The sequence below is a fragment of the Esox lucius genome, chromosome 12 (assembly GCF_011004845.1).
Source record: "Esox lucius isolate fEsoLuc1 chromosome 12, fEsoLuc1.pri, whole genome shotgun sequence".
Lineage (NCBI taxonomy): Eukaryota > Metazoa > Chordata > Actinopteri > Esociformes > Esocidae > Esox > Esox lucius.
This window is the reverse complement of record NC_047580.1, coordinates 13,854,220-13,881,989: the sequence shown is the minus strand read 5'-3', so window position 1 is coordinate 13,881,989 and position 27,770 is coordinate 13,854,220. Positions and strand designations below refer to the sequence as shown.

Genomic DNA, 27,770 nt, shown 5'->3' with positions numbered 1-27,770 from the left:
TCAACTCTGTTCCATTTACATTAATTATCAGTGAATTTAGTTGTTGAACCAAAAATATAAAAAATTATCTAAAATGTATTTTATTTGGAAAAACGTCAAAGATTTTAGGTACATATAAATATATTTATTCAACGTGGGAGCTAAATACAAAATGTAATTCTGGTAAACCTCTATGTTACTTCCCACAGCACGACTACAGAGATTGGCTCTGCTTTGGCAACGGAAGCTTTTACAAGGCTCATCAGTCGGACAGGTTCCTGGAAAAGGTCCAGAACCTTGCCGCTCTGTAGCAAGAGTGTAAGGGAGGAAGAGAGAGAGGGAGGGACTGTGTGTGTGTGTGTGAAGGAGAAGAGGGCAGAGAATATACTGTATAACAAGGTAGAGAGAGAGATGGGGGGAGAGAGAGAAGGATGTTAGCCTGGCAGCAGCAGTGGTGAGTGTCAGACCAGGCAGTATTTCTTAATAACGTTAAGGCCCATGTCGAGGCCTGTCCCGGCTGCTGCTTGTGGCTTTGTGGTGACTGAGGTGTTCCTAACTGCCTGTGAGTGTGTTAACCACGTATGTGGATTGGTTGTTGTTCAGACCACAGCCACTGCTGAAGCGCAGTGTCAGTTGGCCATGCGCTGACCTCCACCCCCTCTTGGGCTACCACAGAGGCTACTTTGGACTAGGTTGGTGGGGGAAAGCTAACTGTTAGCATCAGCAGCAGTTTATGTTTTGCTGTTTAAAAAATAGGCTATGCACTGACGAAAAAAAATTGGCTATGCACAGGCAATGGATACACAATTTTCTAACAAAGGCATTTGTGTGACTGTGATGGTTTACTAGACGAAGCTACCCGCCTCTTACTCCTGCACATACGTACACTCGCACATCACACTCTCGAACACATACTGATACCAAAAACACTCTCAATAACATAAACACACCGTTCTATTTCTATCCTTGTGGAGAAAAGAATTCCCCAAAATCCTTGTTCCCGAACCTTATCCCTAACCTTTACCTGAATAACAGTTGTGCCTAAACTTAAGCTAGCTCTAATGCTTAAGCCTAATCCATACTGCCTAAACCTACCATTTCTAACATTAGCCCCTCTTGACAAATTGTTTCTAAGAAGGGCAAATTGTTTATATTTTACAGTCCTTGTAAGGACTATTGGTCCTAATTTTATCTTTTAAACGAAAATACACACACAACCATTACTAAGAGTCATTACCAAGTGATTAGAGTGTCTATCAAACCAGGATGTTTTTAGATGTTGGATGAGGTTGGGTCCTTGTCTTTGTCTTGTCCTAATTGCCTGCTGGGTTGTGCTATCTCCCACTCTGGTTGTGCTTATCTCCCCCTCTACTCTGTTGGCTGGATGGCAGTTGGGAATTTTACGATTTTTGTTATCTGAAATAATATAAAGGGAGGTCTGGTCAAAGCCTGGGACTTTTGCAAATAGTAAATCATTTTTTAAACCTTCTGTTTTGGTCTGAATGTGTAATAAGTTTGTTTGATTGCATAATCTATAAGTACCATTATTCTATTTTACTACCTGAGTTATACTATAATGCTACCTCAGTTACACTATTATACTTGGACTGCATCTTTAAGTAAACGTTGGGGCCGGTTGTAATGCCCAAGGCCAGTGTTGATTTTATTGTCTTACATATGTAATTGTCTGAGCAAAAGTCTTAGTGTGTTTTAATGGGACATGGGCTGCAATTAATTTTTTTCTCAGCGGTGGTGTATGTTCTTGTATAATGTTTTATTCTCCATACACCTATTAACTAAACCCAGAGGGTAGAGATGTTTGTAGAGAGCATTAGCTGGGACTGCCAATGGATTTTCTCTCTGTATTAGGTAATATAACGTTGCCTCTATTTACTTCCATTAGACATATTTCCATTGCAGTCTGGCTATTTATAGATCCAATCAATTAACTGTATTGGCAATACAGACCTATAAAATGTTGATCTCATTTGATAAGTGCATAGTGTTCTCACTCAATACTACCACAGACATGTGGCTAAGGTGATGTACTGTTTTATCCTTTGTTTTCAGCACCCACATTCTGTACACTGGTGTCATTATGGTTGGAAATCCATCTAAAAGCTTTTTTTTTTTTTTTTACATTCAAGGTGTCACAGTTGTGTCAAGCAAACATCTGTATCTGTAACATGACTATATTATTAAGCTGGTCATTGAACACTGATCAATGTGATCCTGACTCAATAACTACAACACTCCTAACTCTGGCACACTGGCCCTCATTGCACACTCAACACCAGACTCACACCAGCTCATCTACAGTTCCCTTTTAGGCAAGTCTCCCGTCTTCCTCTGCTTGTTCCTAAATATCTGCCGAGCCAATAAAAAGGGACACTGGTAGAAACCTCACACAGTGGTCCTTTCCAAATTCAACACCACCTTTGGCCATCATTCCTTCCAGTTCTGTCCACAAAATACTTTCGGACATGACACCTGAAACACTCTTCAGTCATTCAAAAGCAAATTGTCATTGTAATACCATATCATTAAAATGTATAGGTATTACCTCGTATAGTGTAAATGTATTGATCTCTTGCTTATTCATAAAATATTTTTAGGAATAATCGGCACATGACACGCCTCCATGTGATCGAGTCAGGAGAGGTTGAGATGGAGACGGAAAATGCCTGGCCAAAAGGCTGCGGGTAAATGTCACCCGTTTCAAGCCCATAAGCCTCCCTCAGCTTGTCTGTCTGTACACGTCAATGGAAATGTTATGGAAAGTATTACGTAAAGAGAAGGTACTATGACTTATAGATGCTTTATGACACGTTGATTGTGTGTGCTATGTTTTTAAGTGTGTAAGAGGCCATCTTATCTGCAGTGGGCCTCATATCTAGTTGGATGGTTTTGGCTCATTGCAATGTCGTTAATCGTGTTAAACTCCCACAAAACACAGAGCATGTGCGCGCACACACACACACACACACACACACACGCTCGTGCGCGAAAGGCGCACACACACATGCACACACTGCAGACTCTACAGGCTATTAGTAGACTCAGACAGGGAGGCATACTGCGGCACTCAAACATTCATAACACAATTACAGGGAAGCAGGGAGTGCAGGTTCGAAATGGATGGAGAGAGATTAGAAGCACAGTTGGAAAGAGGGGGAGGCTAGAGAATGACAAAAAGAGAGATGGTAGTGAGAGAGACAGGGAGAAAAGGAAAGAAATATGATTTGGTACACTTTATTTTACTGTTACTTGATCATCAATTTGCGGGGAGAGGGCTTGCTAATTGCACTCAAACTAGCGATCCGATTGCATGATGTGCAGTGTTGTCACTTTCCTAACTGCCGGTGTTAGATCGCTAGCCATTATCTTTTTTTGTAAAAGTGTGTGGAGTGGGAGTTGTGGTTTGCTGCATGCTCAAAAACCGACTTCTCCATGTGTAGGTGTACTTAGAGAAAGCGTGTGTTTTTAGGTTGGTTTTGCTTGATGTTGCAGAAAGATATGGCTCTGACATTTTCACTGGAAAATGAATAATGGAAAATTAAAGCATATTAAGTAGCTTTCCTTTAAACCGGGTTTGTTCTTCACTTTCAATACTGATAATATATTTTTTATGTGTTGTGTGTTTGCAGTCCCGTGTGCATGTGTAGAATACTGTGTTTATAGGCAGGGTAAAGTGGCAGTGACTGTTGTATGAACCTGTCTGGGCTGTGGGTCTGTCTGGCCAGCTGCATTTAGCATAAACCAGTTGCTTTCAAATATTCACTCCAAATCAATCTCTTTTAAGCCCGTAATATGAAATCAACAGGGTATTATAGAGGGATAATCTTGTCTGATAAGGTTTTTCTTAGATGGAATTTATCTTAATTCCATACAGATTTCATGAACAAACGGTTTCCTACCGTGCAGAAATGATTGTGTGTTCATGGTACCAGTGACCACATCAACCTATTATTTTCATGTGGGCTTTCTTGGTGTTTTGTTCTTGCTCTTCTCGCATGCGTGCACACCCAGTACAGTGGCAACACTAACCTCAGTCGACCTAACTATGATCTGATGCATGTAGTATCAAGCTGTTACATAATGATCAGAACAGTCTGCACTAGGACTAACTCTGACGTTTGTGTGCGTGTATACATGCATGCCTTTTTGTGTATTTCTGTTTGTGTCTTTACACTTTACAAAGTCTATTTTTCGAGAGGGACCAGGCAAAAATAGCAACGCACACGTTTTGAAAACACATTAAAACACGAAGCAGGTAATACATGAAGCATCTAAAACATTGGAAATGGCTTCATTGAGGAGGTGTGGCGCTTCACTAGGGGTCAGAACACTGGATGCCATCATAGATTGAACTTCTACAGTTGCATTGTCTTTTGTAGTTTGTTCCAAATGAATATGTCACATAACACTTTCCTTCCTCCCCTACTGTGTACATGCCTTAGGCACAGTGCACAGACTACAGGCATGTGATCATAGGCAACAGTTCCCACTTGTATGCTGGTCAATGTAGGTACAAGGGTACACCCAGTATGGGCTTAATTAACCCATAATGTGTGTGTGTGTGTGTGTGAGATAGGCGGAACGATGAGGTCACCCACATTAAGATCCAGAACTCCGGGGATTACTATGACCTGTATGGAGGGGAGAAGTTTGCTACGCTGGCAGAGCTGGTCCAGTACTACACAGAGCAGCAGGACCTCCTCAGAGAAAGGAATGGGGATGTTATCGAGCTCAAGTACCCACTCAACTGCAAGGACCCCACCTCTGAGAGGTACATACACACACCCAGGTTTTGCCATGAAATACGGTTATGCACGCCTGCACACTCAAATACGTGCATGCATGACACACACACATGCACCCTTTTAAAATTGTCACAAATTGTCTCAGTGCTCGCATGTTGCGCCATACATTGTTTCAGTTTGTATCAAGTTCCAAGAAAAGTGTGTGATCTCTGTTGAGCGTGGTTTCTGTGGTTTCTCCATGAAACACCTGCTGTGATCTCTTGCTGGAACCTCCTACACATTCGCATAACAGTCCTCATACAGACAGACATGCCGAAGCACACACAATTCCGATTTCTACGTTAATAACAGCATCACGTGCACCAGCTCAAAGAGTCGAAAACACACACTTTTGGAATTTCTATACCTGTGGGGACATACATTATAACCCAGAAGCCCAATGTGAATCCCAACCTAAGCCTCTTCCTCCGCCTCACCCCTATTCTCCCTCTAAAAATCCAACTAGTTGGCCTACTATACAGCTAAACACAACAACTGTTTTTGTTATGAGACTGAGCAAGCAATTATTCATGTATATCCAAATACAGTAGCAGGTTTTTAGCTAATACATTTTGTGATTTTTACACAAATACTATTGTTAAGAGAAAAGGCTGTTTGTGGCCATTACAGTAATTTAAAGGGAGGCAGTTGAAGCCGCTATGGGTTTTAAAGGGCCAATTAAATACTGTTCTATAATAGGTGGTACCATGGGCACCTCTCCGGACGCGACGCTGAGAAGCTGCTCATGGATAAAGGCAAGCCTGGCAGTTTCCTGGTCCGTGAGAGCCAGAGCAAACCGGGTGACTTTGTGCTCTCTGTTCTCACCAATGAGGAGAAGCACGAGAATGTGGACCGCAAGACAAAGGTTACCCATGTCATGATTAGATACCAGGTAAGAAAAGCTAGGGCCTCACACAAGCTACATTCTTAAACGTATTCAAACGAGTGCAGTTGTTTTCCTTTTCTACTTAGCATTATTTTGTTTTACATCTTCTGTTTTAATTACACGTAGAACATATGATGCATGGTAAATCTCACTGAACTTCTTATGGAATGTATTAGTGGGCTAGATTTTTATAAAACCACATAATCTGTCCTTTTTAACATATCTGATTAGATGTAACTTGTCGTAAATCACTGTACCATCCAAACCTCCGTGAAATATACATTTTAAGAACCAGGCTTTCTACGTCACCACTCACTCCTCAGAAGTATGTCGGGAAAGTATTTCATGTTACCTCGGAAGGTATTGACATTTCCATCCGTTTACACTGTAAACTATAAATCACTGTAAGTCTTGTTAATCTAAATAAAACCATGGTAGCATGAAATCTCTTATATATGACCTTCCAACATGTAGTTATCTCCCCAGAGCTCCAACTAATCTCAAATGCTGAGTTCTCACTAATGCAATTACGTAAGACCAAGGCACTATTTACACTACAATAGTTTTATGTAAATTAAAGAGTTGTTGCCAGCCTTCGACTTGGGATAAAATAAGTGCAGGAACTGACAAAACTGCACATTAGACTATGTTCATAGAAATGTATGTGTTATTAAGGCTTGCCTAAAAAAAGAACCGGAATGCTGTTTGCCTAACGCTGTTCCGGATCGTTCCGGCCCAAGTCATGCAGTGGTTGTTGCCAGATCTGTGTGAGCTAAACATTTTAAATATCTACCATCACCTTTGGAGGTAATGAGGAACACTTATAACATATTTTGACAGGGCAAGGGGCAGCAAATGCATGTTGCTTTCTCGCCTTTCTTGCAGCGATATGTTCCCATTCCAAGTCTGAATAGTAAATTGTGTTGTTTAAATTGTCATCCAGATAAATGTCATAGTGGTTTCGCAGACACAGATTAAGCCTAATCTTTGACAAAAAAGCTTCACTGAACTTGATTATTTTAGTTTAGGACTAGGCATACATTTACCAACTTCCAAACCTTTCAAAGAGTGTATACATTGTGTCATTTCTGTTTTTGTATTGATGTTTTGAGGCTGATGTGTTGGCATTTTTACGAAGCAAGCACATTGTCATACATTTATCCCAACAAGCCAATCGGAGTTGTCCTCCTTGCTTACAGCAGCTGCAGGTGACCCAAGAATAGTTCATATATAGCTGCAAAATAAAAATATTAGACACAGCTAAACCAGTGACAGAAACAACCAGTCCCATAATACAATTCCAAAGATGGACAACTGTCAGTCAGCCACTTACAAATCACTTAGTTACAATTACAGTACAAAAGAAATCACGGTCACCCCATTTGACTAAATGTAATGTTGGGCATAGCGCCTGAGGTGTAGTTAAAGTAGATTGTACTCAAAAGTTTGCATATGCTTGGAGAATTGGTGATATATGTGCCATTTGTAAAGAAAACATGAGAGAGCAGGCAAATCCCATAATTATTTCTTATGGGATTCACATTCAAATGTAGATCATAACAGAATGGCACAATCATAAACAAAACAAGGCGGGTTCATTGGGGTCATTGTCGTGCTGGGATGTCCAAGAGTGTCCCATGCTCAGCTTTCGTGCAGATGAATGCAAATTGTCTGCCAGCATTTCCTGATACCATGCCGCATTCATCTTGCCATACATTTTCACAAGATTCCCTGTGCCTTTAGAGCTCACCCCCCCCCAAAACATCAGTGAGCCACCACCATGCTTCACAGTGGGGATGGTATTCTGTTCACTATAGGCCTTGTTGACCCCTCTCCAAACATAGCGCTTATGGTTGTGACCATAAAGCTCTATTTTGGTCTTGTCACTCCAAATTACAGTGTGCCAGAAGCTGTGAATCGTGTTAAAGTGTTGTCGGGCATATTGTAACCAGGCTTTTTTGTGGCATTGGCACAGTAAATGCTTCTTTCTGGCAACTCGACCATGCAGCTCAGTTTTTTTAATCAAGAATCATTGTATTGTCATCCTTGAAACAACCACACTGTTTTTTTCCAGAGCAGCCTGTATTTCTCCTGAGGTTACCTTTGGGTTTTTCTTTGAATCCCGAACAATTCTTCTGGCAGTTTTGGCTGAAATCTTTCTTGATCTACATGACCTTGGCTTGGTATCAAGAGATCCCTGAATTTTCCACTTCTTAATAAGTGATAGAACTGTACTGACTGGCATATGCAAGGATTTTGATATCTTTTAATATTATTTTCCATCTTTATAAAGTTCAAATACATTGTTACGCAGGTCTTTTGTCACGGCTTCGAGTGTGAAAGGAGGTGCAGGAGAACGAAGCGTAACTTCTTGTTGTGTTTTCTTGTTTAATAGTGGCAAATGGCGAAGCATAACATTGCTCTTCATTACAGAGAGACAATAATACACAAAGACAGGGGAAGCAGAGGGAACATATATACTCGGTGGAATGATGAGGATGAGATCCAGGTGCGCTAAACGAGACACAGGTGAAATGCATGATGAGATGGACGGTGGTGTCAGAAGGCCGGTGACGTCGAACGCTGGAGCCTGTCTGCTGCAGGGGGAGGAGAGGCAGCAGAGGGCGCAGTTGTCACATCTTTTGACAGTTCTTTTCTGCTCCCCATGGCTCAGGATCTAGCCAGCTCAGTGCATCCTGGTGAGAGCTAACAAACTCATTGACTATTTATACACAGACACTAATTGCAATTTGAAAAGCCACAGGTGTGGGAAATTCACCGTTAATTGCCCTTTTCACCTGTGTGTGTCACCTTTTGTGTCTGTAACAAGACCAAACATTCAATAGTATGTAAACTTTTGATCAGGGCCATTTGGGTGATTTCTGTTATCATTATGATTTAATATGGAGCCAAACAACTATGTGATAATAAATGGCTTCATATGATCACTATCCTTCAAGAAAATACAGTTTGTTTTGCATGATAAGTCATATTTTCAATTTCTGCCAGGATATGCAAATGTATGTGCACAACTGTACTTGGATATATGATGAGATTATCAATCTAAGAATGAACATGTGGCTAGAAGAGAGATCTAAAATATAACCCTGTTTCCAAAAAAGTTGGTACGTTGCGTGAAATGCAAATAAAAACAGAATGCAGCAAACTGTAAATAATTTATCCCTGTATTTAATATACATTTCACATTTTGAAAAATACATGCCTGCAACACAAAATCAAGCCAGCAACACATTTCAAATAATTTGGGACAGGGGCATGTTTACCACTGTGTTGCATCACCTCTTCTTTTAACAAAGTGTTTAGGAACTTGGGAGACCTGTTGCTGTAGATTATATTAGATTATACTTTTTGCAAGGTGCATGTGCAACTGAAATGCAGGGATAGCAGCAGTGAGGTTCCTGAGGTAGACACGTACCTGTAACAACTGGAAACTTCCATTATCAGACTTTGCAAGGCAGTGTCAGAGTAGTACAAAGGGAGTAGTGCAACAAGGTCCCTGAGAGCGGGGGGTATAGTTAGTGATGGGTCACAGAGTTCTCTAGGTCACAGAGTTCAGTAGGGTTACAGTAGATTGAAAGAATCTCTTCCTGAGCCTGCTGGTGCAGGAACGAAACAAACTGTACTGCCTGCCTGATGGTAGGAGCCTAGCAGACCTAACATTTTGTGGCATGGATGTGAAGGATCCTTGATGATACAATGGATGGAAGCTGGGCACCAGTGATGTGCTGGGTGGTTTTCACCTGTTGCAGGGCCTTCCGGTCAGCAACAGAGCATCCGCCAAGCCACACTGGGGCGCAGTTAGTCGGAATACTCTTGATTGTGCAGTGGTAAATGTTCACAAGGATCTTAAAAGACAGATGGGCCTTCTTCAGACTCCTCAAAACGTACAGGCACTGCTGCGCCTTTTTGACCAGGGCTGAGGTGTTGAGGATCCAGGAGAGGACACCCAGGAATTTGGAGCTGGACACACGCTCCACTTCAGTGTCGTTGATGAGAACTGGGGCGTGACTGCAGCCTTTAGACTTCCTGTAATCCACAATGAACTTCTTGGTTTTCTTTGCATTGAGGGCCAGGTTGTTATCAACAAACCACGCTGCCAGGCGCTTGACCTTCTCCTTGTAGGCTGACTTTTGTCATTGTCACTGATCAGGCCTACCACCTTGGTGTCGTCTGTGAACTTGACAACGGTGTTGGAACTGTGTGTACAGGAATGCAGTCGTGGGTGAAAAGGGAGTACAGGAGGGGGCTCAGCACACAGCCTTGTGGAACACCAGTGTTCAGGATCAGGGTGGAGGAGGTGAAGTTTGTTAAACAGACAGACTGGGGTCTGTTGGTTGGGAAGTCCAAAGTCCAGTTGCAGAGAGAATGGCTGATCCCCAGGTCATGGAGTTTGTTGGCCAGCCTAGAGTGGATGACCATTTTGAATGCTGAGTCTATGAATAGCATTCTCAAGTACAGTGGGGAGTACAAGTATTTGATACACTGCTGATTTTTTGTCTCAAACCTGGTCAAGAACTACAGGAAACGTATGATCTCTGTATTTGCAAACAAAGGTTTCTGTACCAAATGTTAAGTTCTGCTTTTCTGATCAAATACTTTTGTCATGCATTAAATTGCAAATGAATAACTTAAAAATCATACAATGTGATTTTCTGGATTTTTTTTATATTCCGTTACTCACAGTTGAAGAAAACCTATGATAAAAATTACAGACGTCTACATGCTTTGTAAGTGGGAAAACCTGCAAAATGCTGTTTCTCCCCACTGTATGGTTTCTTCTTTGCATGTTAGAGTTTGAACTTACATTTGTGGATGCTGCAATGTACTGTGTTCACAGACAATGGTTTTCAGAAGTGTTCCTGAGTCCATGCAATGATCCACTACAGAATCGTGTTTGTTTTTAGTGTAGTGCCACCTGAGGGCCCAAAGATCACAGCCATCCAATACTGGTTTTTGGCCTTGTCTTTTGCATGCAGAGATTTCTCCGGATTCTCTGAATCTTTTAATGTAATTTTGTACCGTAGATGATGAGATCCCCCAACTCTTTGCAATTTTACATTGTGGTACGTCATTCTTGAATTGTGACATTATTTGCCGCACTGTCTTTAACAGAGTGGTGAACCACTCCCCATCTTCACTTCCGACCGGCCCATCCTCTCTGGAATAATCTTTTAATTTTTGATTAGTGGTTGCATTTCTAAAATGATAAATAAAACCAAGTTAAGTTAGAAACCAGACTACAGACTACAACAATGATTGTGACTAGAGATGAAGGACTGTACACACTTACCTCAAGGTCTCAGACAAGGTGAATTACAGTGATTGGAAAAGAAACATAAAGCAGCTTAGTTTCTATATTGGAACACATGCAGCCACAAAGAGAAGCTGCTGTATGTTTTATCATTGCAGTATAGAGAATCTTTGCCAATTTCCTGGGAGAAAATTTTGAATTTGCACTGTAGCCATGCTCAATATCTACTTTATAAAATATTAATATTGGACTGGAAAAGCTCAAGTTTATACAAGGTGGACAGGCTAAAGACAAGACTACAATTACTTGTGTGAATGTATTAAGAGTACTGGCTAAATTATGTGACTTTGATGTTTATGTGGAGGGATCAATAAGTAGGAAAATATGCATTCAACACACTGAGAGATGGCAGGAAAAGGGGTTGACCTTTCACCGTTAATGGAATCTTTGAAGGAGCACTAAGAGAAACAGCAATGCTTTCCGATCTTGGCAAGGTTAAAGACATTCATGTTAATTTTATTAGAAGAGAACATGCTAATGATGAACAGAAAAGCTGAGCTCAAATTGGAAACAAAAGCACAAAAGAATGCAATAGCGACACCATGTGTTACAGATGAACTGACAAGACCAAAGCAGATTAATATGCAGCTAAATCAGCTAAATTCAGCTAAAAAAGATACTGGAACATTATGCAAGAATCTGTAAGACAAAAATACAAAAACGATGTGTAAAAAACAAAGAGATACAATGTACACATTACAGTTTCAGTATAGTATATCTGGATGCAGGGAGAGGAGCAGAGTTATAAGTATAGTGCTGCTATTAAATTTACAGTGTGGAGATGGCTTGAAGTGGTGAGTATAGTCTTATTATTCTCTGTGGGACAGATGGCTGGTTGCTGAGGGTCATTGCATGGTGAAACTGTTCAGGTGGCATGACTTTTCATTCATGATTGACCTTTACTGCCCGTCTGCCAGAGGAGAACTAACATCTGAGCACTCAATCTCATGGTGGCTGAATATCCTAGATTCAGCCACCACAGTTTTGTCAGTGTTAATCAAGTTCCAGATTATTGTCACTGGATCAGGTCACCAGTTCGACATTGACTCATCGCCATCCACAATGAAACTGACTTCAGTAGTTTGGAATCTTTTAATCAAATCAAATTAGAAGTGATTTCTTTTATTCAGAAGTGCATGGTCCACTATAGCTAGGAAGCCTTTGGTTTGTCTGTTTTACGCTGTTGTATGCCTTCCCAGCCAGGTGTGCACTCACTGCTGATAAATGGTGTTTCCAGGCTGACTATAACCTTGTGGATGGTGAGTTGTTCTTGCCTCCAGGGGATTCTTTACCTGCTGTTGGGCTATCTTGCAGACCGAGGGCCCTGTGGCAATCCTCATTGTAAGAGCCCCCTAAGCTTGCCAGTGAACCATGTCTTATTTTTCTCTGGTCTTTCTTGATATATTTCAAACTTTACTTCCTTCAGATTTAAATGTTATTATGAATAAGTGTAAATGAAAGGGTTTCAGGCTGTCAAAGCTCCAATTAACCGTTTAATGACGTTCAAAGCCAACCTGACCTAAGCAAGGATTCTTTTTTTAAAGAAATGTTCTCACCCCCTTCCCTGTCCATTCTGGCCTCCAAAGGTAATTGGAAAGAGGAGATGAGAGTGAAAGGAGGACAGAAGAGAGAGGATTTATTTTTACAGAATGACAGAACGTGTGGTTAATTAAAAAAAATTACATTTGATGTCTTACCCACTGGATTAAAATGGTGAATCTCTTTCCTGGGAATATCCATGCTTGAAATTAAATGGCAACTAGACGTTTCTAATCTTCTCAATGAGTAGGATCTATTATGAATCCCACAGTAGAGGGAAACACGTGAGGTAGAAATGCAAGCCTTCTCATTACTCTCTGTGGACAGCTCTCCGTTCCAAACACTTGTCTGCTTGGTGGCCTAAATAGTTATTTACGTAAATATACCTGATGACATAAATATTATCGTTTTACTCCACGTGAACGTATTTCTTTTATCTACATAGCCTTTGCTTGATTTATTCAACTAACATTACTTGACCAATCCCATTATAAAAGAAAAAGCTTTGTGGAGATACATCACCTTATGGTCCACAACAGCCAATATTTTGTCCTCAGGGGTTATACTCTGCTAGTCTGAAAACATCTTGATGTCGAGGTGCCCTCTACCAATATATGTGTGGCTCCAGCAGGATGGGAAATATGACGTAGGAGGAGGCGAGAGGTTTGACACCCTAACTGACTTGGTGGACCACTACAAGAAGAACCCCATGGTGGAGAAGAGTGGGATCGTTGTTCACCTCAAACAGGTGCATAATGTCTGACCGAGATACATCTTGGTAGTCTCTCATTTCCGAAACAGACTCTTTTCAGGAAATGGAAGCATCAACGTGTTTTCAGTCAGTCAGATTTATTTTATGAAGCACTTTTTACTTCAGCAGTTGTCACAGTGTGCTCAGTGGCTAGGAAAGATTCCCTAAAAGGGTCCGAAACTAATTCGTATACAAGTTATTTTGAATACACTGTAAAACTACTAGAGTCATGAAAAGACTTGAGTACATTCAGGAGGATGTCTGCTTTCATGTCTTTTGTCTTAGTGTGTTTCTCTTTCCTTTTTCCAATGAAAGCCCTTCAATGCCACCAGAATAAATGCAGCCAATATTGAGAATCGGGTAAAGGAGCTCACCAAAGTAGCAGACAACTCGGAGAAACCCAAACAAGGGTTCTGGGAAGAGTTTGAGGTATGAGAGTTTGTTAAAATTATTCTAGATCACATATACCAGGGTTACAAAAACACTTAACCCTACGAAGTCCAGAGCTTGACGGTTTTCTGTTCTACCTGATCATTAATTGCACCCACCTGGTGTCCCAGTTCTAAATAAGTCAGTGATTAGGGCATTGAAATGAAAAAACAGAGGACTTTGAGGTCCAGAGTTGAGTTTGAGGGACATAATTTGCATCTCATATTCCAAAACATGGAGTTCATGACTAAGACAAAAATATATATTGGGGAAAACTTAAAGCCTAACCACATTTGCTTGTAAACATCAGTGATTCCTGTCATAGTCTGGTTATGGGACTGGAGCTAATCTGTTTGGTCAAAAGATCATTTAGTGAAAAATGACAGAATTTGACTGCCTGTGTCTTTATCGTCTTATGAGGAGACATGTTACTTTTTGTCCCTTTTGGGTGGCAGTGGAAGAGTGGACAATACTCACTTTCAGGTGTATTCAGCCAAGTATATTTCAGAGGTTTTCTAGCAGAGTTTACACAATAAGCTCACTAGTTTATTTTCATTTGAACACACTGTGGCTTATCTGATTAAATTTACAAAGGAATCCTGCAAAATTCTGGCTAGGTTATGATTTCATCACATTTACATGTCAGAGGGATGTTTGTAGTACAATATTTATTTCATCTTATGCTTTGTCTGTGGCTCACATTTGTGAGTTCCTGTTCCATAGAGTCTCGGGGAAAAATGCCGCAACTGACGTTTCCAATGTTTCTCTTTCCTCTGTCTCTTTTCAGGTGTTACAGCAGCAGGAGTGTAAGCTTCTCTATCCCAGGAAGGAAGGACAGAGAGCAGAGAACAAAAGCAAAAACAGATACAAGAACATCCTCCCTTGTGAGTGAAATAATGTCTCCATTACCCGCTGTCATTTAAACCTGTGTGTTTCAGTGTGTGTGTGTCAGTGTGTGTGTGTCAGTGTGTGTGTGTCCGTGTGTGTGTGCGTGTGTGTGTGTGTGTGTGTGTGTGTGTGTGTGTGTGCGCGTGTGCTCGTGTGTGCTCGTGTGTGTGTGTGTGTGTGTGTGTGTGTGCGCGTGCGTGCGTGCGTGCAGCTGATGTTACAATAGGCTGTCATTCTTGTGTATCTGTGTACCAGTTGACACCACGCGGGTGGAAATCAGAGAAGCAGATGCAGATGTTCCTGGCTCAGACTACATCAATGCCAACTACATCAGAGTGAGTTCTGGATTCTAGAATTTAGGGATGTAGTTTATAGCTGAGTGGAATCATTTACATGGCAATCAGGAGCAAATCCTAACGTCCACTTGAGTCAGTTTCCCCTTAATATCCTTATACTTAAATATTAAAGCATTTAATTACAGGAATGTGTGACACCTATTTTGTTAAAGATGAAATATGGAACTTGCAAATAACAAAAACCAAATGTAAGCCACCTATTTTAGGCTGGATGTGTAATATATTGTTTATATGTACATAAGTCGAATCACAATTTAGTTAATATCAGTTAGCCAGTTGGAAAGCTACAGTTTTTTATGATTTTAGCAAATAAACAGCACAGTACACAATTTCTGCAAACCTGTTTTGACTTGACAACTTCTAAAATCAGTGGCCAGAAATCTAAATTGATGGTCTCTGTGAAACACTTAACTACAAACAGATCTGAACATTGGATACTTTGGTAGTTTCCGAGACTGTAAGCTATAATCTCTACATTTAGTCCTGGACCTATACCTGATCTCACAATGGTGTGGTGTAAAAAATAATCAAAGGTACTGCAACCTATGCGTCCAAATTAAAAGGCGGTTAAGCTGTTATCTTGCGTTTTCCCACACTATACCAGTGTTTTCCCACACTATACTGTAGCCTATGTGTTTTTGTAGCCAACTCTTTCATGATTGGCATCCAAAAGCACCAACACAATTAGTAGCTAAAGCACAAACAGTCACACCACCACCAGGCTACCAATGTTCTCATGACATGAAACATTTTTCTTCCCCAGAGTATGCATGAAGAAGGCCGTCATGTGGAGGAGGGCAAGTTGTTCATTGCTACGCAGGGTTGCCTTCAAAACACTGTGGTGGACTTCTGGAAGATGGTGTATCAGGAGAACACACACGTCATTGTCATGACCACCAAGGAGATGGAGAGAGGGCGGGTGAGGATGAGACCCAGACACTTGTGGGCCAATAACAGACTCATCTATCTCACCATATACATTCCTTTGTGTTGGTCATCCAAGTTGGCTTTTTTCACAAAGGTTTTCTAGAAACAAGGGATAGAGTTATTAGAACAGGCATTCCAATGCATGTAAATGTAAAACAAATTCTGTAGGTGTGGAGTCTCCCACTGACACTATATGTGTTTAGAAATACATCCGTGGATGGATACATATTATGGGTGGTTAGGCATCGTTGAGACCAATTAGTGGAAAGAGAGATGAAAATTGGGCTGTCAGTCATAGGGGCTAAAACTGAAAAATCACACAACATGTATTAGAGATCTGTGGTCTTACAGTGGGGTGGAGGGGGCTGGTCAGATCAAGAAAGGAGGACAGCTAAGCAGATTGTAAAGATACTTGAGGCCTTCAGGCCATCTTAATTGTCTAATGATTTCCTCTTGTCAGAACAAGTGTGTACGCTACTGGCCTGACCTTAACGCCACTAAGGACTTTGGGAAAGTGAGTGTAAAGAACGTGGAGGAGCATCCAGCTCAAGACTACATCCTGAGGGAACTGGAGGTGACACGTTTAGACCGGGTAAGACAGATTTGGACACTATTATCTTAATTTGCCACATTGAGGCCAATTGAAGAATTTGGTTTAGGTTGTATAAAATGTCCTTCATGATACGTACCACACTCATTTCTTGAGAGACAACCAGGCAATTAAAGTTATGCATTGTTTTGCAGCCCATGGTAATTTTGTAATTTAACAATGACATAAATACTTTTTTTGTATATTATTTTAAGGTACTAGTCATAAAGTACGGTTCTATCACATGAAGTAATATCTAACTAAGTCTCCTGCCGAATACCAGGTTAAACAGCTGCTTTAATGCTCCTGTAAACGGAATCTCTTCCTATAAGCAGAGGGAGCCAGTGAGGTATATCTGGCATTACCAGTACCTGAGCTGGCCTGACCATGGTGTGCCCAACGAGCCCGGAGGTGTGCTCAGCTTCCTGGAGCAGGTCAACCGTACACAGAGCGCCATTCCAGACACCGGGCCCATTGTGGTCCACTGCAGGTAAGAACTCACAAGGGGGGGGCATACATCAGTGTTATTTTGTATAGGGAACATTTCTTTTATTTTTTTAAGCATGAAGCTCAACTGCCTATCGGACCGATTTTTTCATATTTGTGAGTCTAAATGATTATTGAAGATGTAGTCTGTGACTTTTGCAAAATGTATATTTTGTATATTTTACCTACCATATTTGGCTGAAGTTGTTCTATATTGTTTATATGAGCATTATCTATTCATAGATTGCACAAAACTGTTTTGAACATTCCATTTGGGACTGATGTCTAACTTGCTTCTTCAGTGGGAGCTGATGACGATTTGATTTAAAGTGTATTACTAAGGCTTGAAAAGACAATACCACCTCTCAAGGCAAATAATTAGTAGCTAAAGTAATCAATGTGATTTTAATACAATATAATGTTAACTAGCTTGTTAATATTGAGGAGAGTCCACTGAATTTTAGCTAGTTAACATTAGCATTGCTAGTTATTCTTTACATAATTTTCTAGCTAGTGATAACATTGCCATCTGACAAAGTACATTTGGTAAACATTTTTTTCTATTATTAGCCATTTTGTTATATTTACCTGCCCCAACAGTGTAATTTAGACAAAATTGTAATTAGCCCTTGTTTTAAATCATTAGCTAATTTTCTATTTCTGGTCTTCAGTATGGCTGCAGTGTATGTAGAATGTTAGTAACCATGGCAACAGCATGAGGGAGTGACAGAGATGCAATCTATGAATAAGCAGAATCACCAACATCCCTCAGTTTTGCATGAAATTGCAAGTTTTAAAGTGGTTTTGAGGACACTGGGCACACATTGACACACATGAGATAGATTAGACCATTTTCAGGCAGCGTTTTTTAGCTCGATAGCACTACTTTTACAACCAGTGGCCAAAACTTGCAGACTTCATCATTAATAGCCAACGGTGATAATGTGTGCACATGCACAGAACCTAACTTGTAACTTTATCAGGATGGCAGTATGTCTGTTTTAAACATGCATCCTAAATGTAATAATATGCTGCTATTTTCAGTGCAGGAATTGGGAGAACAGGCACAATCATTGTCATTGATATTCTCATTGACATAATCAACAGACAAGGTAAGCTATGATTCTGACCTTAGTTTTAGTAAAACATAAAAATCGCAGATGGTTCATATCCAAATATTAAAAAATTATTTAACAGACGCTCTAACCCAAAATGTATTATTTTGTATTAGAGGTGCTCTCCAGTCACATGATCATTCCTCTGATATCTCTTTCCAGTTGAAAAATTCCACTTTGCAAACAGATAATTGTTTTACAAGACAAAATAAGAGTGATCTTCGATTCTGGCCTATTGTAACTGAGAGCTATGCATCCCCAATTGACCTGCTTCATATCTGAAACTTATTTCGATTGGGATTGATGTTCATATGTCAGAATGAGATCACTTTCTTTTAAAAAAGTGTGTGTTTGTTTGTATTACTTCAATGGTATGATAATGTGTCTGGACTACACCTTTAAGATAGCTAGGTGGGACAAGCAAACAACCCAATAATAGTAAGTACGCTATCCAAACGATTTCAGCAGAAACATAAAGACAGACCCAATAGGATTTGTGACAAATATGTGTAACAATGCTCCCCTTTGACCTGTGCATGTTTGTGTGCATGTTTCAGGATTAGACTGTGACATCGACATCCCTAAGACTATCCAGAGGGTTCGTCAGCAGCGATCAGGCATGGTGCAGACTGAAGCCCAATATAAGTTCATATATATGGCTGTCCAGCAGTACATTGACACGGCACAAAAGAGACTTGAGGAGGAGCAGGTACTAACCAAACACTCACTAGTAGGTGTAAAAATGGAAGTACAGTAACTTACTTCCTGTAAATAAAAGGGTCAGTGTGTAAAATCAAGATCAATAGTAGTATAATTCATTATGATTTTCTTGCAGCTACACATGTGAAGTTTGAAATGTAGTCTTAATTCAACATAGCACTCTGTTGGTGTTTTTCTTGTCATGGGGGACCCAGTGCATCAAAACATTGTTGAAAAACTAAATGTTTTGTTGATCTTTCAGGGTAAAGTGATGGTATTATTACACATTTTCAAAATCAAAATGCTGTATTAACATATTTGATTATTTATTCAATTATTGCTGGTTTACGGTTATATTCCAACTGTTTCTGGTGGATTTACGAAGTACGCATCCATGCATGCGTTTGGGTCAGGATAGACAAACACATTTGCTGGCTTAACAAACAGTAGTAACATTATAGTAAGTCTTAACTGAAACTGTATATGGTTATATTGTGGTTGTTTCTGGCATGGAAATGTTCATCTTCAGTCGCTAGCAATTGCTCAATTCTTATGATTATTCCTAGGTAGTTAGTAGATAGTAGTAAGCCTATTACTGGCTAATAAGCTGTTAAAATGGCCAGTGGCAAAAGCAATACAGTTCATAGTGGAACTTAATAAGAAACGTTAGTCAGTTTAACACAATCCTCGATGGAATCTAGCGACTGCTGAAACGTGTAATGCTGTGGCGTACTGGTTAAAGACAGTGCCTCTTATGTGGAAGACCTAAGTTTTAATCTATTGAGAGCAATGACATTTATTAATTATTTATTGTAGATTTCACAATTCTCCTGTCATTTCACTTCATGAAAAATGTGTTATCGTCACCTTTCTTAAAAGTTATTTTATCAGTGTCATTCACGAATGAAAGAAAAAAGTATGTTTTTATGCCATGAAAGAATAAAATATGTTCTTATGCCCTAAAATGAAATAGCTTTGGCAGATTCGCTACCAATTGCTCAATTCCTATGACTATTCCAGTTAGTTAGTAGATACTGGTAAAGCCGATTACTGGCTAATAAGCTGTTCAAATGGCCAGTGGCAAACAATGATTTGTTCAGGATAGAGGCTATACTGAAATGCAATGAAAGTAGAGCTCTATGGTCAAGTGGTTAGAGCACAGCCTTTCACATGGGCGACCCGGGTTCAAATCTCAAGAGGTCAATACTTTCCGTTGTGGTCCGGCTGAACTAGGCTTGCCTGGTTTCTTGTTTTTTTGTAATTTATAAATGTGTAGAATAACATTTTTACTTCAACGTTATAGAATATTTTGTGAGTCACAGAATAACTTGAAATAAAGTTGGATCAATTCCTGTAGGACAGGTAAATTACCATGCTCATCAGATTGAAAAATGCAGAGCACTGGTTACACCTATTTTAAACTGCCAACAAATTGTCAAAGACACTATTGCCAGCTTAACGTCAGCCAAACATACAGCCCAGTTTGTAAGTCAGTCAGTCTATTTAACTGTAATGGTGCTCACCTTTGACCCTAGTCAGTGCTTCCCTCTTATTGCAAAAATGTGATGCGCCACCACAGAAAAACAGAATATTTGTATGATTTTATTTATTTTTTCCAAAGTTGAGTACAGTTGAGCATCAGAGCAGAGCAACAGCATACTGTATAAGACCTCCGGTTTTCATATTGTGCTTCAAAATATGCAGTGAAACATTATATACTGTACACTGTACATTTTGCAGCAACAATCTGCAGTGAAACATTATATACTGTACACTGTACATTTTGCAGCAACAATTTGCAGTGAAACATTATATACTGTACACTGTACATTTTGCAGCAACAATAAGACTTCTAACTATGTTATTGTGCCTTCAAAATAAATGTCTGCAGTGTGTATCTATAGTGTGTACCATTTCCCAGGAAAAATAGGAAAATCTGTGAAATAATATAAATGAAACAAAATTACTATTTAGATAATACTTTATGGAAGGTAAAGAATATTATAAGGTTGTGCACTCTGAGAAATTATTATAGCTTAACATTAGAATTGCCAAATGCCTACGCCAATTGGCATTTGAGTTTGTAATTAAAATAAAACATTTCAAAGTTACACTCTCCTTCCTAAATAGGCGTATATAACATTGTTCCGTTGTCAGAATTCTAAATTCGCAAGCGAAGAGACTATTTATCTTATCCATCAAAAGCACATGCCACTTAGCGTTGGTACAGTCACTAAAGGTACCCAGGCGTTAATCACCCCTCACTGAATGCATGAATGCGAATCAGAGCCAGGGTTGAATTTTTACTTACAAATGAAATACAAGATTTCCGTGACCATTCAACAAATTAATTAGGCTAATATTGAAACAAAATACAAGAGTCCTGGGAGAGTCCTGCAGTACGCCCTGTTTTTGTAGCCTATTCATTTGGAGAAATGTGTCTTTTTCTAATAACTCCTCTCAATTTTTCGATAACTTATTCATGTCCTATAGACACACCTTATATGTCAGTAATCTAGGAGACAAGAGCTATGCATTGGTGTTGAAATCAACTCGATAGCCCCACTAGAACCCCCAGAAGTGACCTGCAAAAACGCACTTTTGGCATAGTCTATTCGTTTAGAGAAATAACTTATTCATGTCACCTATAGACTATTCTTTTCACCTGTAGATTGGCTATGTAATTGTCATTTTGTATATTTGTAGGGCCTAATAAACAAATGAAAATACTATAGCCTGTGTTCTTAGAAATAATCATTCTTTGTATTATTTTCTTAATTGTTTTCTTCGTATGATAAGACCTTCAATACAAACATATTCTTGTATTCTTTAAATTCATTAACCATTTTAAACAGACAAATTCTGTAATTCATTATTTTTTTGACTATTCTATATAGTTTGATGATGACCCAGTGGATGAACTGATGGTCGGGCTGGAAGGTGATGCTGTGGGGGAGAATGTGTATGCTAATAGGGATGATCTAATGTTAAATCATGGGGCACTGGGTGCTACATCCATCAAAACTATATTTTCTACAACCTCTTTAACCCCCAATGCAACACACAGTGATATACTGTACATGGAATTCCATCATCCCTCATTAGTGAGTAGTTAGTGGCTTTTATTAGGAGTCTGGGAGGCGATTCATGAACAGTTTTAGAAAATGATTAATTGACGGGGATTCATGTTATTATTAGGGAATGATGTTATTACAGTATTGTCAAATAATGTTAAGAAAATACAGTTGACAATCAAGAGAGGTGTACAGAGAGTACGTTTTAGCATCTCTCCCATCGAGCCTTTGTGTCGTTGTTGGGAAAGAAAGTAGGGGAAGCACTGCTAGTTGTGGTACCAAATGTGAAATTAAACAAATATTTCCCAGAAGTACGTTTACTATGGAACGTCTGATCTGTGAAACCATGTTGGCTGGAACAGTATATGTTATGTTATCTTGTCTCAATGTTTAGTTAAAGTGGTTTATGTGGCTGTTTTCATTGCAGAAGAATAAGACAAAGGAGAGGGAGTACTCCAATATCAAATCCCCTCCAATGACCAATGACCGATCAAAAACCAACATGACCTCTGTGCCACGTTCCTCTGTGTGAGTAGACCTACAAATATACACCCTGCAATCCACGGACAACACCTACATTTTTCTCTCTAAATGCACACTATTTCTGCCATCTGTATCATATACAGATGGCAATGACCACTGTCTAAATTATCACTATCAATTACTACTGTCTAAATTTAAATTAAAGATAATTTTTGCTCCCCATGATTTGTCTGTGTTGCATGTGTTTGTATGAAGAAGGTTGACAAACGACGACCCTTGTAACGTGTATGAGAACTTGAACATCAAGACCAACCCAAAGACCTCTGGGAGTTGTAGTAACACTAGGAGGTAATGGCCAGACATCGATCTCTGCCTCTCTCAACCTCTCTGTAAGTTCTCTGTTACTATGGCTTTTTCAATTTTAAGTTATAGAGGTTATGCGTGCTAGCAAGTTGTAAAGTGACAGACTGAAAGGCTTTAATTAAGTATTATTGTTATGTTCATAGTTAAAGGTGCAATCCAGTCACATGATCACCCCATTGACAATTTACAGAAAAGTGGCAGAAATTGCATACATAAGAAACAATATTCAGATTCTTTGAAGGCTAGGGGGTTTAACAATTTGGTTTAAATATATATATTTTATATATATAAGTACTGCTCTACAACAGAAAACAGTGAGGGGAATGTTGCATTTTAAGTTTACATAAACTTGGTAAGTGCATATATTGTACATGCACATTTGCTTGGAAATAAAATCTTCTTAAGCCTTTGCTTTTCTAGGAAATACAAAGCTCATTGTCTATAGCCAAGTGGTCCCTGCTTGTTCCGTTAACTCAAGACAGAAAGTTCAATGTTTTCGAATAAGTTTAGCATATGGAAAAGTTGACAATACATGTTTGGTTGTCCCCATATGTTAAGTATCAAAAGCACAGGTCATTTTAAGAAACTGACAAATAATTTATTTTCATACAAATGTGTATTCCAAATGCATTTAGTATGTCATGCATTAAAAGAAGATGTAAAAATGCATCACGTTTTGATTTGTCTTAAAAATACAACACATTTTCTAAACGGGTATGATAACATACATGACAGTTCAAAGTAACCTAAATCCCACATTCTGTCAATTGGTCCAGAAATATTCCAAAATAGCATTTTTATTTTTGCTATCATTGATTTTAACAGCACCAGGTGATGTCCATTGGACGCAGACAATTGCATTCTAATTATATACTTTTTATATACCTTTGGAGATCAGTGTATATGGAAAGCGTTTCTGTGTATGCCTAAATAAGTGTCCCATTGTGTGTGCTTCAGTTTTAGCTGAGGTGCCACTTTCCCAGTGCCTGAACCATGGGGGTCATGTGGACCTCTGGCCCTGGACCCCCGGGCAGTGGACCCTGCCTCGGGTGAAGGTGGTGGTGCTGATCCTTCTTAGTGTCTCTCCCTTCTGCTGCCATGGCTGGCCGCCTGGAGCCTCCCCCTCTACTGTGACAGGGGTACAGCCCAACGCTCTTGACCTTCTGTCGCCACCATTCTCTTGCCCTCACTAAGATGTCTCCTTGGCTTCACAAACTCTTCAACCTCTCCTGTGTACCAACAAAGTGCCTGCCCCCCTGGTTTTTCACACAGCTATTCCGTTTCATCGCCCAAACCACCCAGCCACCAACTAACCCAATAAGTCAATTTCTGTAGACCCTCGAACTAAATTGACATAAGAAACAAACAGTGGTGTACTCTTCTGCAATATCAATGTTCAAGTGATTGGGGGGTTTTTCACTACATGATGTTTAACCATAAACAAGCTGGACGGGACATGAAAAAGTGAAGCCCCACGCCCCGCTGACTGTCATCTAGATGAACCAATGATTCTAGCAATGTTCTGTTCTTGCTTACTTGCTTGCAGCGGTTATTAGTGTGGTGTTGATTGATGGTGGTGTAATTTGAAGTGATTTGCTACCACAAGGCACTGGCGCAGAAAAGCTAACTCCTTGCGCAACCCTCTCCCATCCTTCATGAAAACGCTCCATTTTCAAAGGCACAAGGAAGGTCATGGTATTTGCATGGTAGGGCCTTTTTTGAGTGAGGAGCTGATTTCAGGGTTGGATGTGGACATTTTCCATGTTTGTGTACAGGGAAGTATTGTCTCAATATAGTTTGAGAAGTTCTTGATTTTCCCCAGTAGTCCTACCAATAGTCTTTTGTGCCAATAGAAGATGTTTACCACCATCACAGGTAACGAGAGCCTATTCAAAGATTTTAAGATTAATGAGCTCCTGTTCTGTAGCTGCTGGGGCCTGAGTTTTGTTCCTGTTTGTGATTGTCTGAAATGGCTGCGTGTAATACTCCCATAACCTTTTGACAAGGAGAGGGAGCTTGAAGTTCCAACTTACTCATGCAGTTTATTTTGTCATAGTCCTTGTCTTATCAGTTGATTCTTGTTATTAGTGGAGTCACTTTGTACAGGACAATTTCAATGTTTTAGCAAATTGGGAAAACTCCAAAAGGTATTATCTCAGAATGAAATCAAATTCCAAATAAAAAAATATTTAAAGGGTTACACCTTTAAACCAGATTCTGGTTTATATTCAGGTTTATGGGTTTTATCTCACCCATTATAACGAGGTTGCGAAATCGAATCCCCGAGCCGACTAGGTAATAAAATCTGATGTTCTATCCTGTCCTTGAGCAAGACATTAAACTGTAAATGCTCCTGGAAGGCTGTAAAACATTTCTGATCCCCTGGCTCTGACACCTCTCTCAGGGACTGTGGGATATGCAAAAGAACACACTTTTAAATATTACCTAATTATTATTTTATTATAATATGCTTTCAAGTATAAAATCAGTGTGTAGATTCTTACTATATTGGCATCATAATAAATTATTTGCCTTTGAATTGAATGGCGTAACAAAGAAACATGTTCAGTCCCACTGGATCGCAGACAAGTTTCTCCTAACCCCTTCCAAAACATGCTGTGTTTGACTTCTGGGTTGTTAGTTTGAGTGGGGTTTTTGAGATAAGAGCGGATCCCGAATGGGTCCGGGGGCGGTTCTTCTCACAAAGACCCCTGAAGGGTTGGAAAACTATTATTGTCCATTAATGATTATTGGAGACTCTACCTAATACGCACAGGTATTCAGTTTTGTTCTACAGTTAGATCAAAGCAGATTTAGAAGGTAAGTTAGAAGGTTAGGAAGATCATATAGAAGATCATAGGAAATCCTGTCAAATAGTGTCTTTAATACTGTATCACGCTCACATAGCTGCTGTTACAAATTCCACATAGTTGTCACAGACTAGATGGATATTCAATTGAGAGGATAACCAAAAATGGGAGAGAAGTCAGGAAGTTCACTGACGTGGGCTGCCATCCATGAAGTCTTTAGTCATTCATTACTGAGCCAGATGGGCCTACAGCCCAAGATTAAAGAATAGGTTTTGTCTCCAAAAAGTAATCTACAAGATGGCTATAATCCAGGATTGACGATGTTGGGAGAGTAAAAGCCGTCATTGATGATGTCATATGATGTATCATGGGTAGGGGTTTCTCTCTGGACAGACGTCCGGCTAACTCTCATATACAGGCATGAAAATGACATTAAATATGTTCACACTGGATTAACCCAGCGGCTCAATGGTTTCTTCCTTTTGAACAACCCAGTTATTTGGCTATTCAGGGGCTGATATTTGTTATCTGTTGTTTATGTAGGGTTGTTCTTGTCCATAGTGTTCAGGCTTTACAACTACGTCTCATCCTAACGCCAATGCAGTAACATTCATCAACACTGAAACTATGTTGTTTCAGTATTTCCTTTAATCTGATGTTTCTGAAAGTATTATTGGATGACTTTTTTTTGTTGCTATTGCAGTTGTTGATGTAATATTCATGCTATATTCTGAAATCACTGGTAAAATAACCTGTGTCACTGGAAGTTTCAGGTATGTTTAAATTAAGTGGTATGCTTTTTTGAAGTGAACACGGAAATTGTTTGTGAACCGATCCCTTCAATTGCCTCCCGATCTCCCAATCTTGTCCGTTGAATTAAAATGTCATTTTTGGTTTCTGTTTTCTTAATTATGTTGCACTGTTAATTATGATCATTCTAATGTTAATTATGGTTTTTATTGTATTTCACTCTGCCTGTAAGGGTCAAGATTTTGTATGATTTGGTGAAACATTTAGGTGTGAATCCAACTTTAATTTTCACTTAATCATGCATTAATGTCAGTTGGAAACTAATAGAAAATTTGACTGAAGTGGAAATTACTATGTGCCCAAACACCAAATACTTGAAATTCTATTAAAAACTGCTAAATGCTTTGGCTGTGGGCTCGTGATCTGTAACTGTAAGGATGTTCATAGGCTATTTAAAGAGCACAATATGTCTTGCTATAAGTGACATCAGTCTTGTGAGTTTTATTTTAAATTTTCTGAGGAGTTTCAAATTGTAAATATCCTATTGTCATTTGATGCATTTTATATTTTATTAGAATTTCATTATTCTAATTTTGTTTATATTTAATAATTATTATTATTTTAAATTGTAAGCTACATTAAGCAGGTTGTTCTGGGATGGATACAGTAATAATATCAGTAATTTTATTTCTGCTCCTTAAATTTACTTGAATATTCATGTCAACATATTTTTCAAAACTCCTTTTTCCTTTGTTGGTTACAATATGCTTGATTTGAGTAGTGGTGTATTGACTGATCCTATGTTCGGATGATGACTGTTTCCCTTCTTGCACTGGCTTAGCCCAAACCTTTTCTGTCCAGGCGTATAGCAACGATGCAATGAGTTTGACTGGATGGTAAAATACTTAATTTAAACATTGAATAAAAAACCAATGAAGGAATAACCAAACATAAACCATTTCTCTTTCCTGTCTCTGTGCTATGGTATTTTTTTTCTAGGCTCATCTTATATTCTGTAAAATGTGATTTGTCCCTGATGTCCATGGACAGCACAGTCTTTTCATAATGGTAAATATTTATTTATTATTGTCTTCTGCAATTCACTAGACATTTACTAGGTAAAAGTAAAAATGCAAAAGCTGTTACCATGCATCTCAAAAACACAATTCAGCAACATATTATAACTGAACTATTTGCCAAAATAGATCTCTACATTTTAAACCCATCCAATAGGTTTTGTGAAAGAGGATAGGATCATATAAACAAGGAACTGCAATTCAAATTCTCCCACATACTTCACCTTTGCTCTTCATAATAAACATTTATGTAGAAATTCCCACATACAGGAAGAACCACTCCTACTGGAAATTCCACTCTCTATGTCCACTCCTTATTTTACAAAGAAGTAGTTAATTATATTCCAATTAGGTAATAAAAAGCACATGGTTAGTAATAGTAGATGTGTATAGGGAAATGACTAGTCACTGACTTGTAATTGGTATGTCGGAATAA

The 27,770-nt window shown here is 39.3% G+C and overlaps 1 protein-coding gene across 10 annotated transcripts in view; it reads left to right on the top strand.

The window, feature by feature from the left end:
- ptpn11b (protein tyrosine phosphatase non-receptor type 11b) overlaps positions 1-27,736 on the top strand; it is a 49,767-nt gene extending 22,031 nt beyond the window's left edge. For 3 of the 10 annotated variants that reach the window (XM_010875796.3, XM_010875801.3, XM_034295925.1), the window contains exons 3-16: positions 4,574-4,768; positions 5,481-5,673; positions 13,167-13,286; positions 13,605-13,718; positions 14,506-14,602; positions 14,862-14,941; positions 15,726-15,881; positions 16,350-16,481; positions 16,811-16,968; positions 18,009-18,076; positions 18,637-18,788; positions 22,280-22,380; positions 22,591-22,683; positions 23,656-27,736. In XM_010875796.3, the coding sequence (XP_010874098.2) occupies positions 4,574-4,768; positions 5,481-5,673; positions 13,167-13,286; positions 13,605-13,718; positions 14,506-14,602; positions 14,862-14,941; positions 15,726-15,881; positions 16,350-16,481; positions 16,811-16,968; positions 18,009-18,076; positions 18,637-18,788; positions 22,280-22,380; positions 22,591-22,683; positions 23,656-23,665 (1,669 nt within the window). In that variant the 3' untranslated portion in view covers positions 23,666-27,736. Of the gene's footprint in view, positions 1-4,573; positions 4,769-5,480; positions 5,674-13,166; positions 13,287-13,604; positions 13,719-14,505; positions 14,603-14,861; positions 14,942-15,725; positions 15,882-16,349; positions 16,482-16,810; positions 16,969-18,008; positions 18,077-18,636; positions 18,789-22,279; positions 22,381-22,590; positions 22,725-23,655 lie in introns of all 10 variants that reach the window. The other 7 variants (XM_034295927.1, XM_034295928.1, XM_034295930.1 and 4 more) reach the window with 7 other exon arrangements.
- Positions 27,737-27,770: the final 34 nt, after the last annotated feature.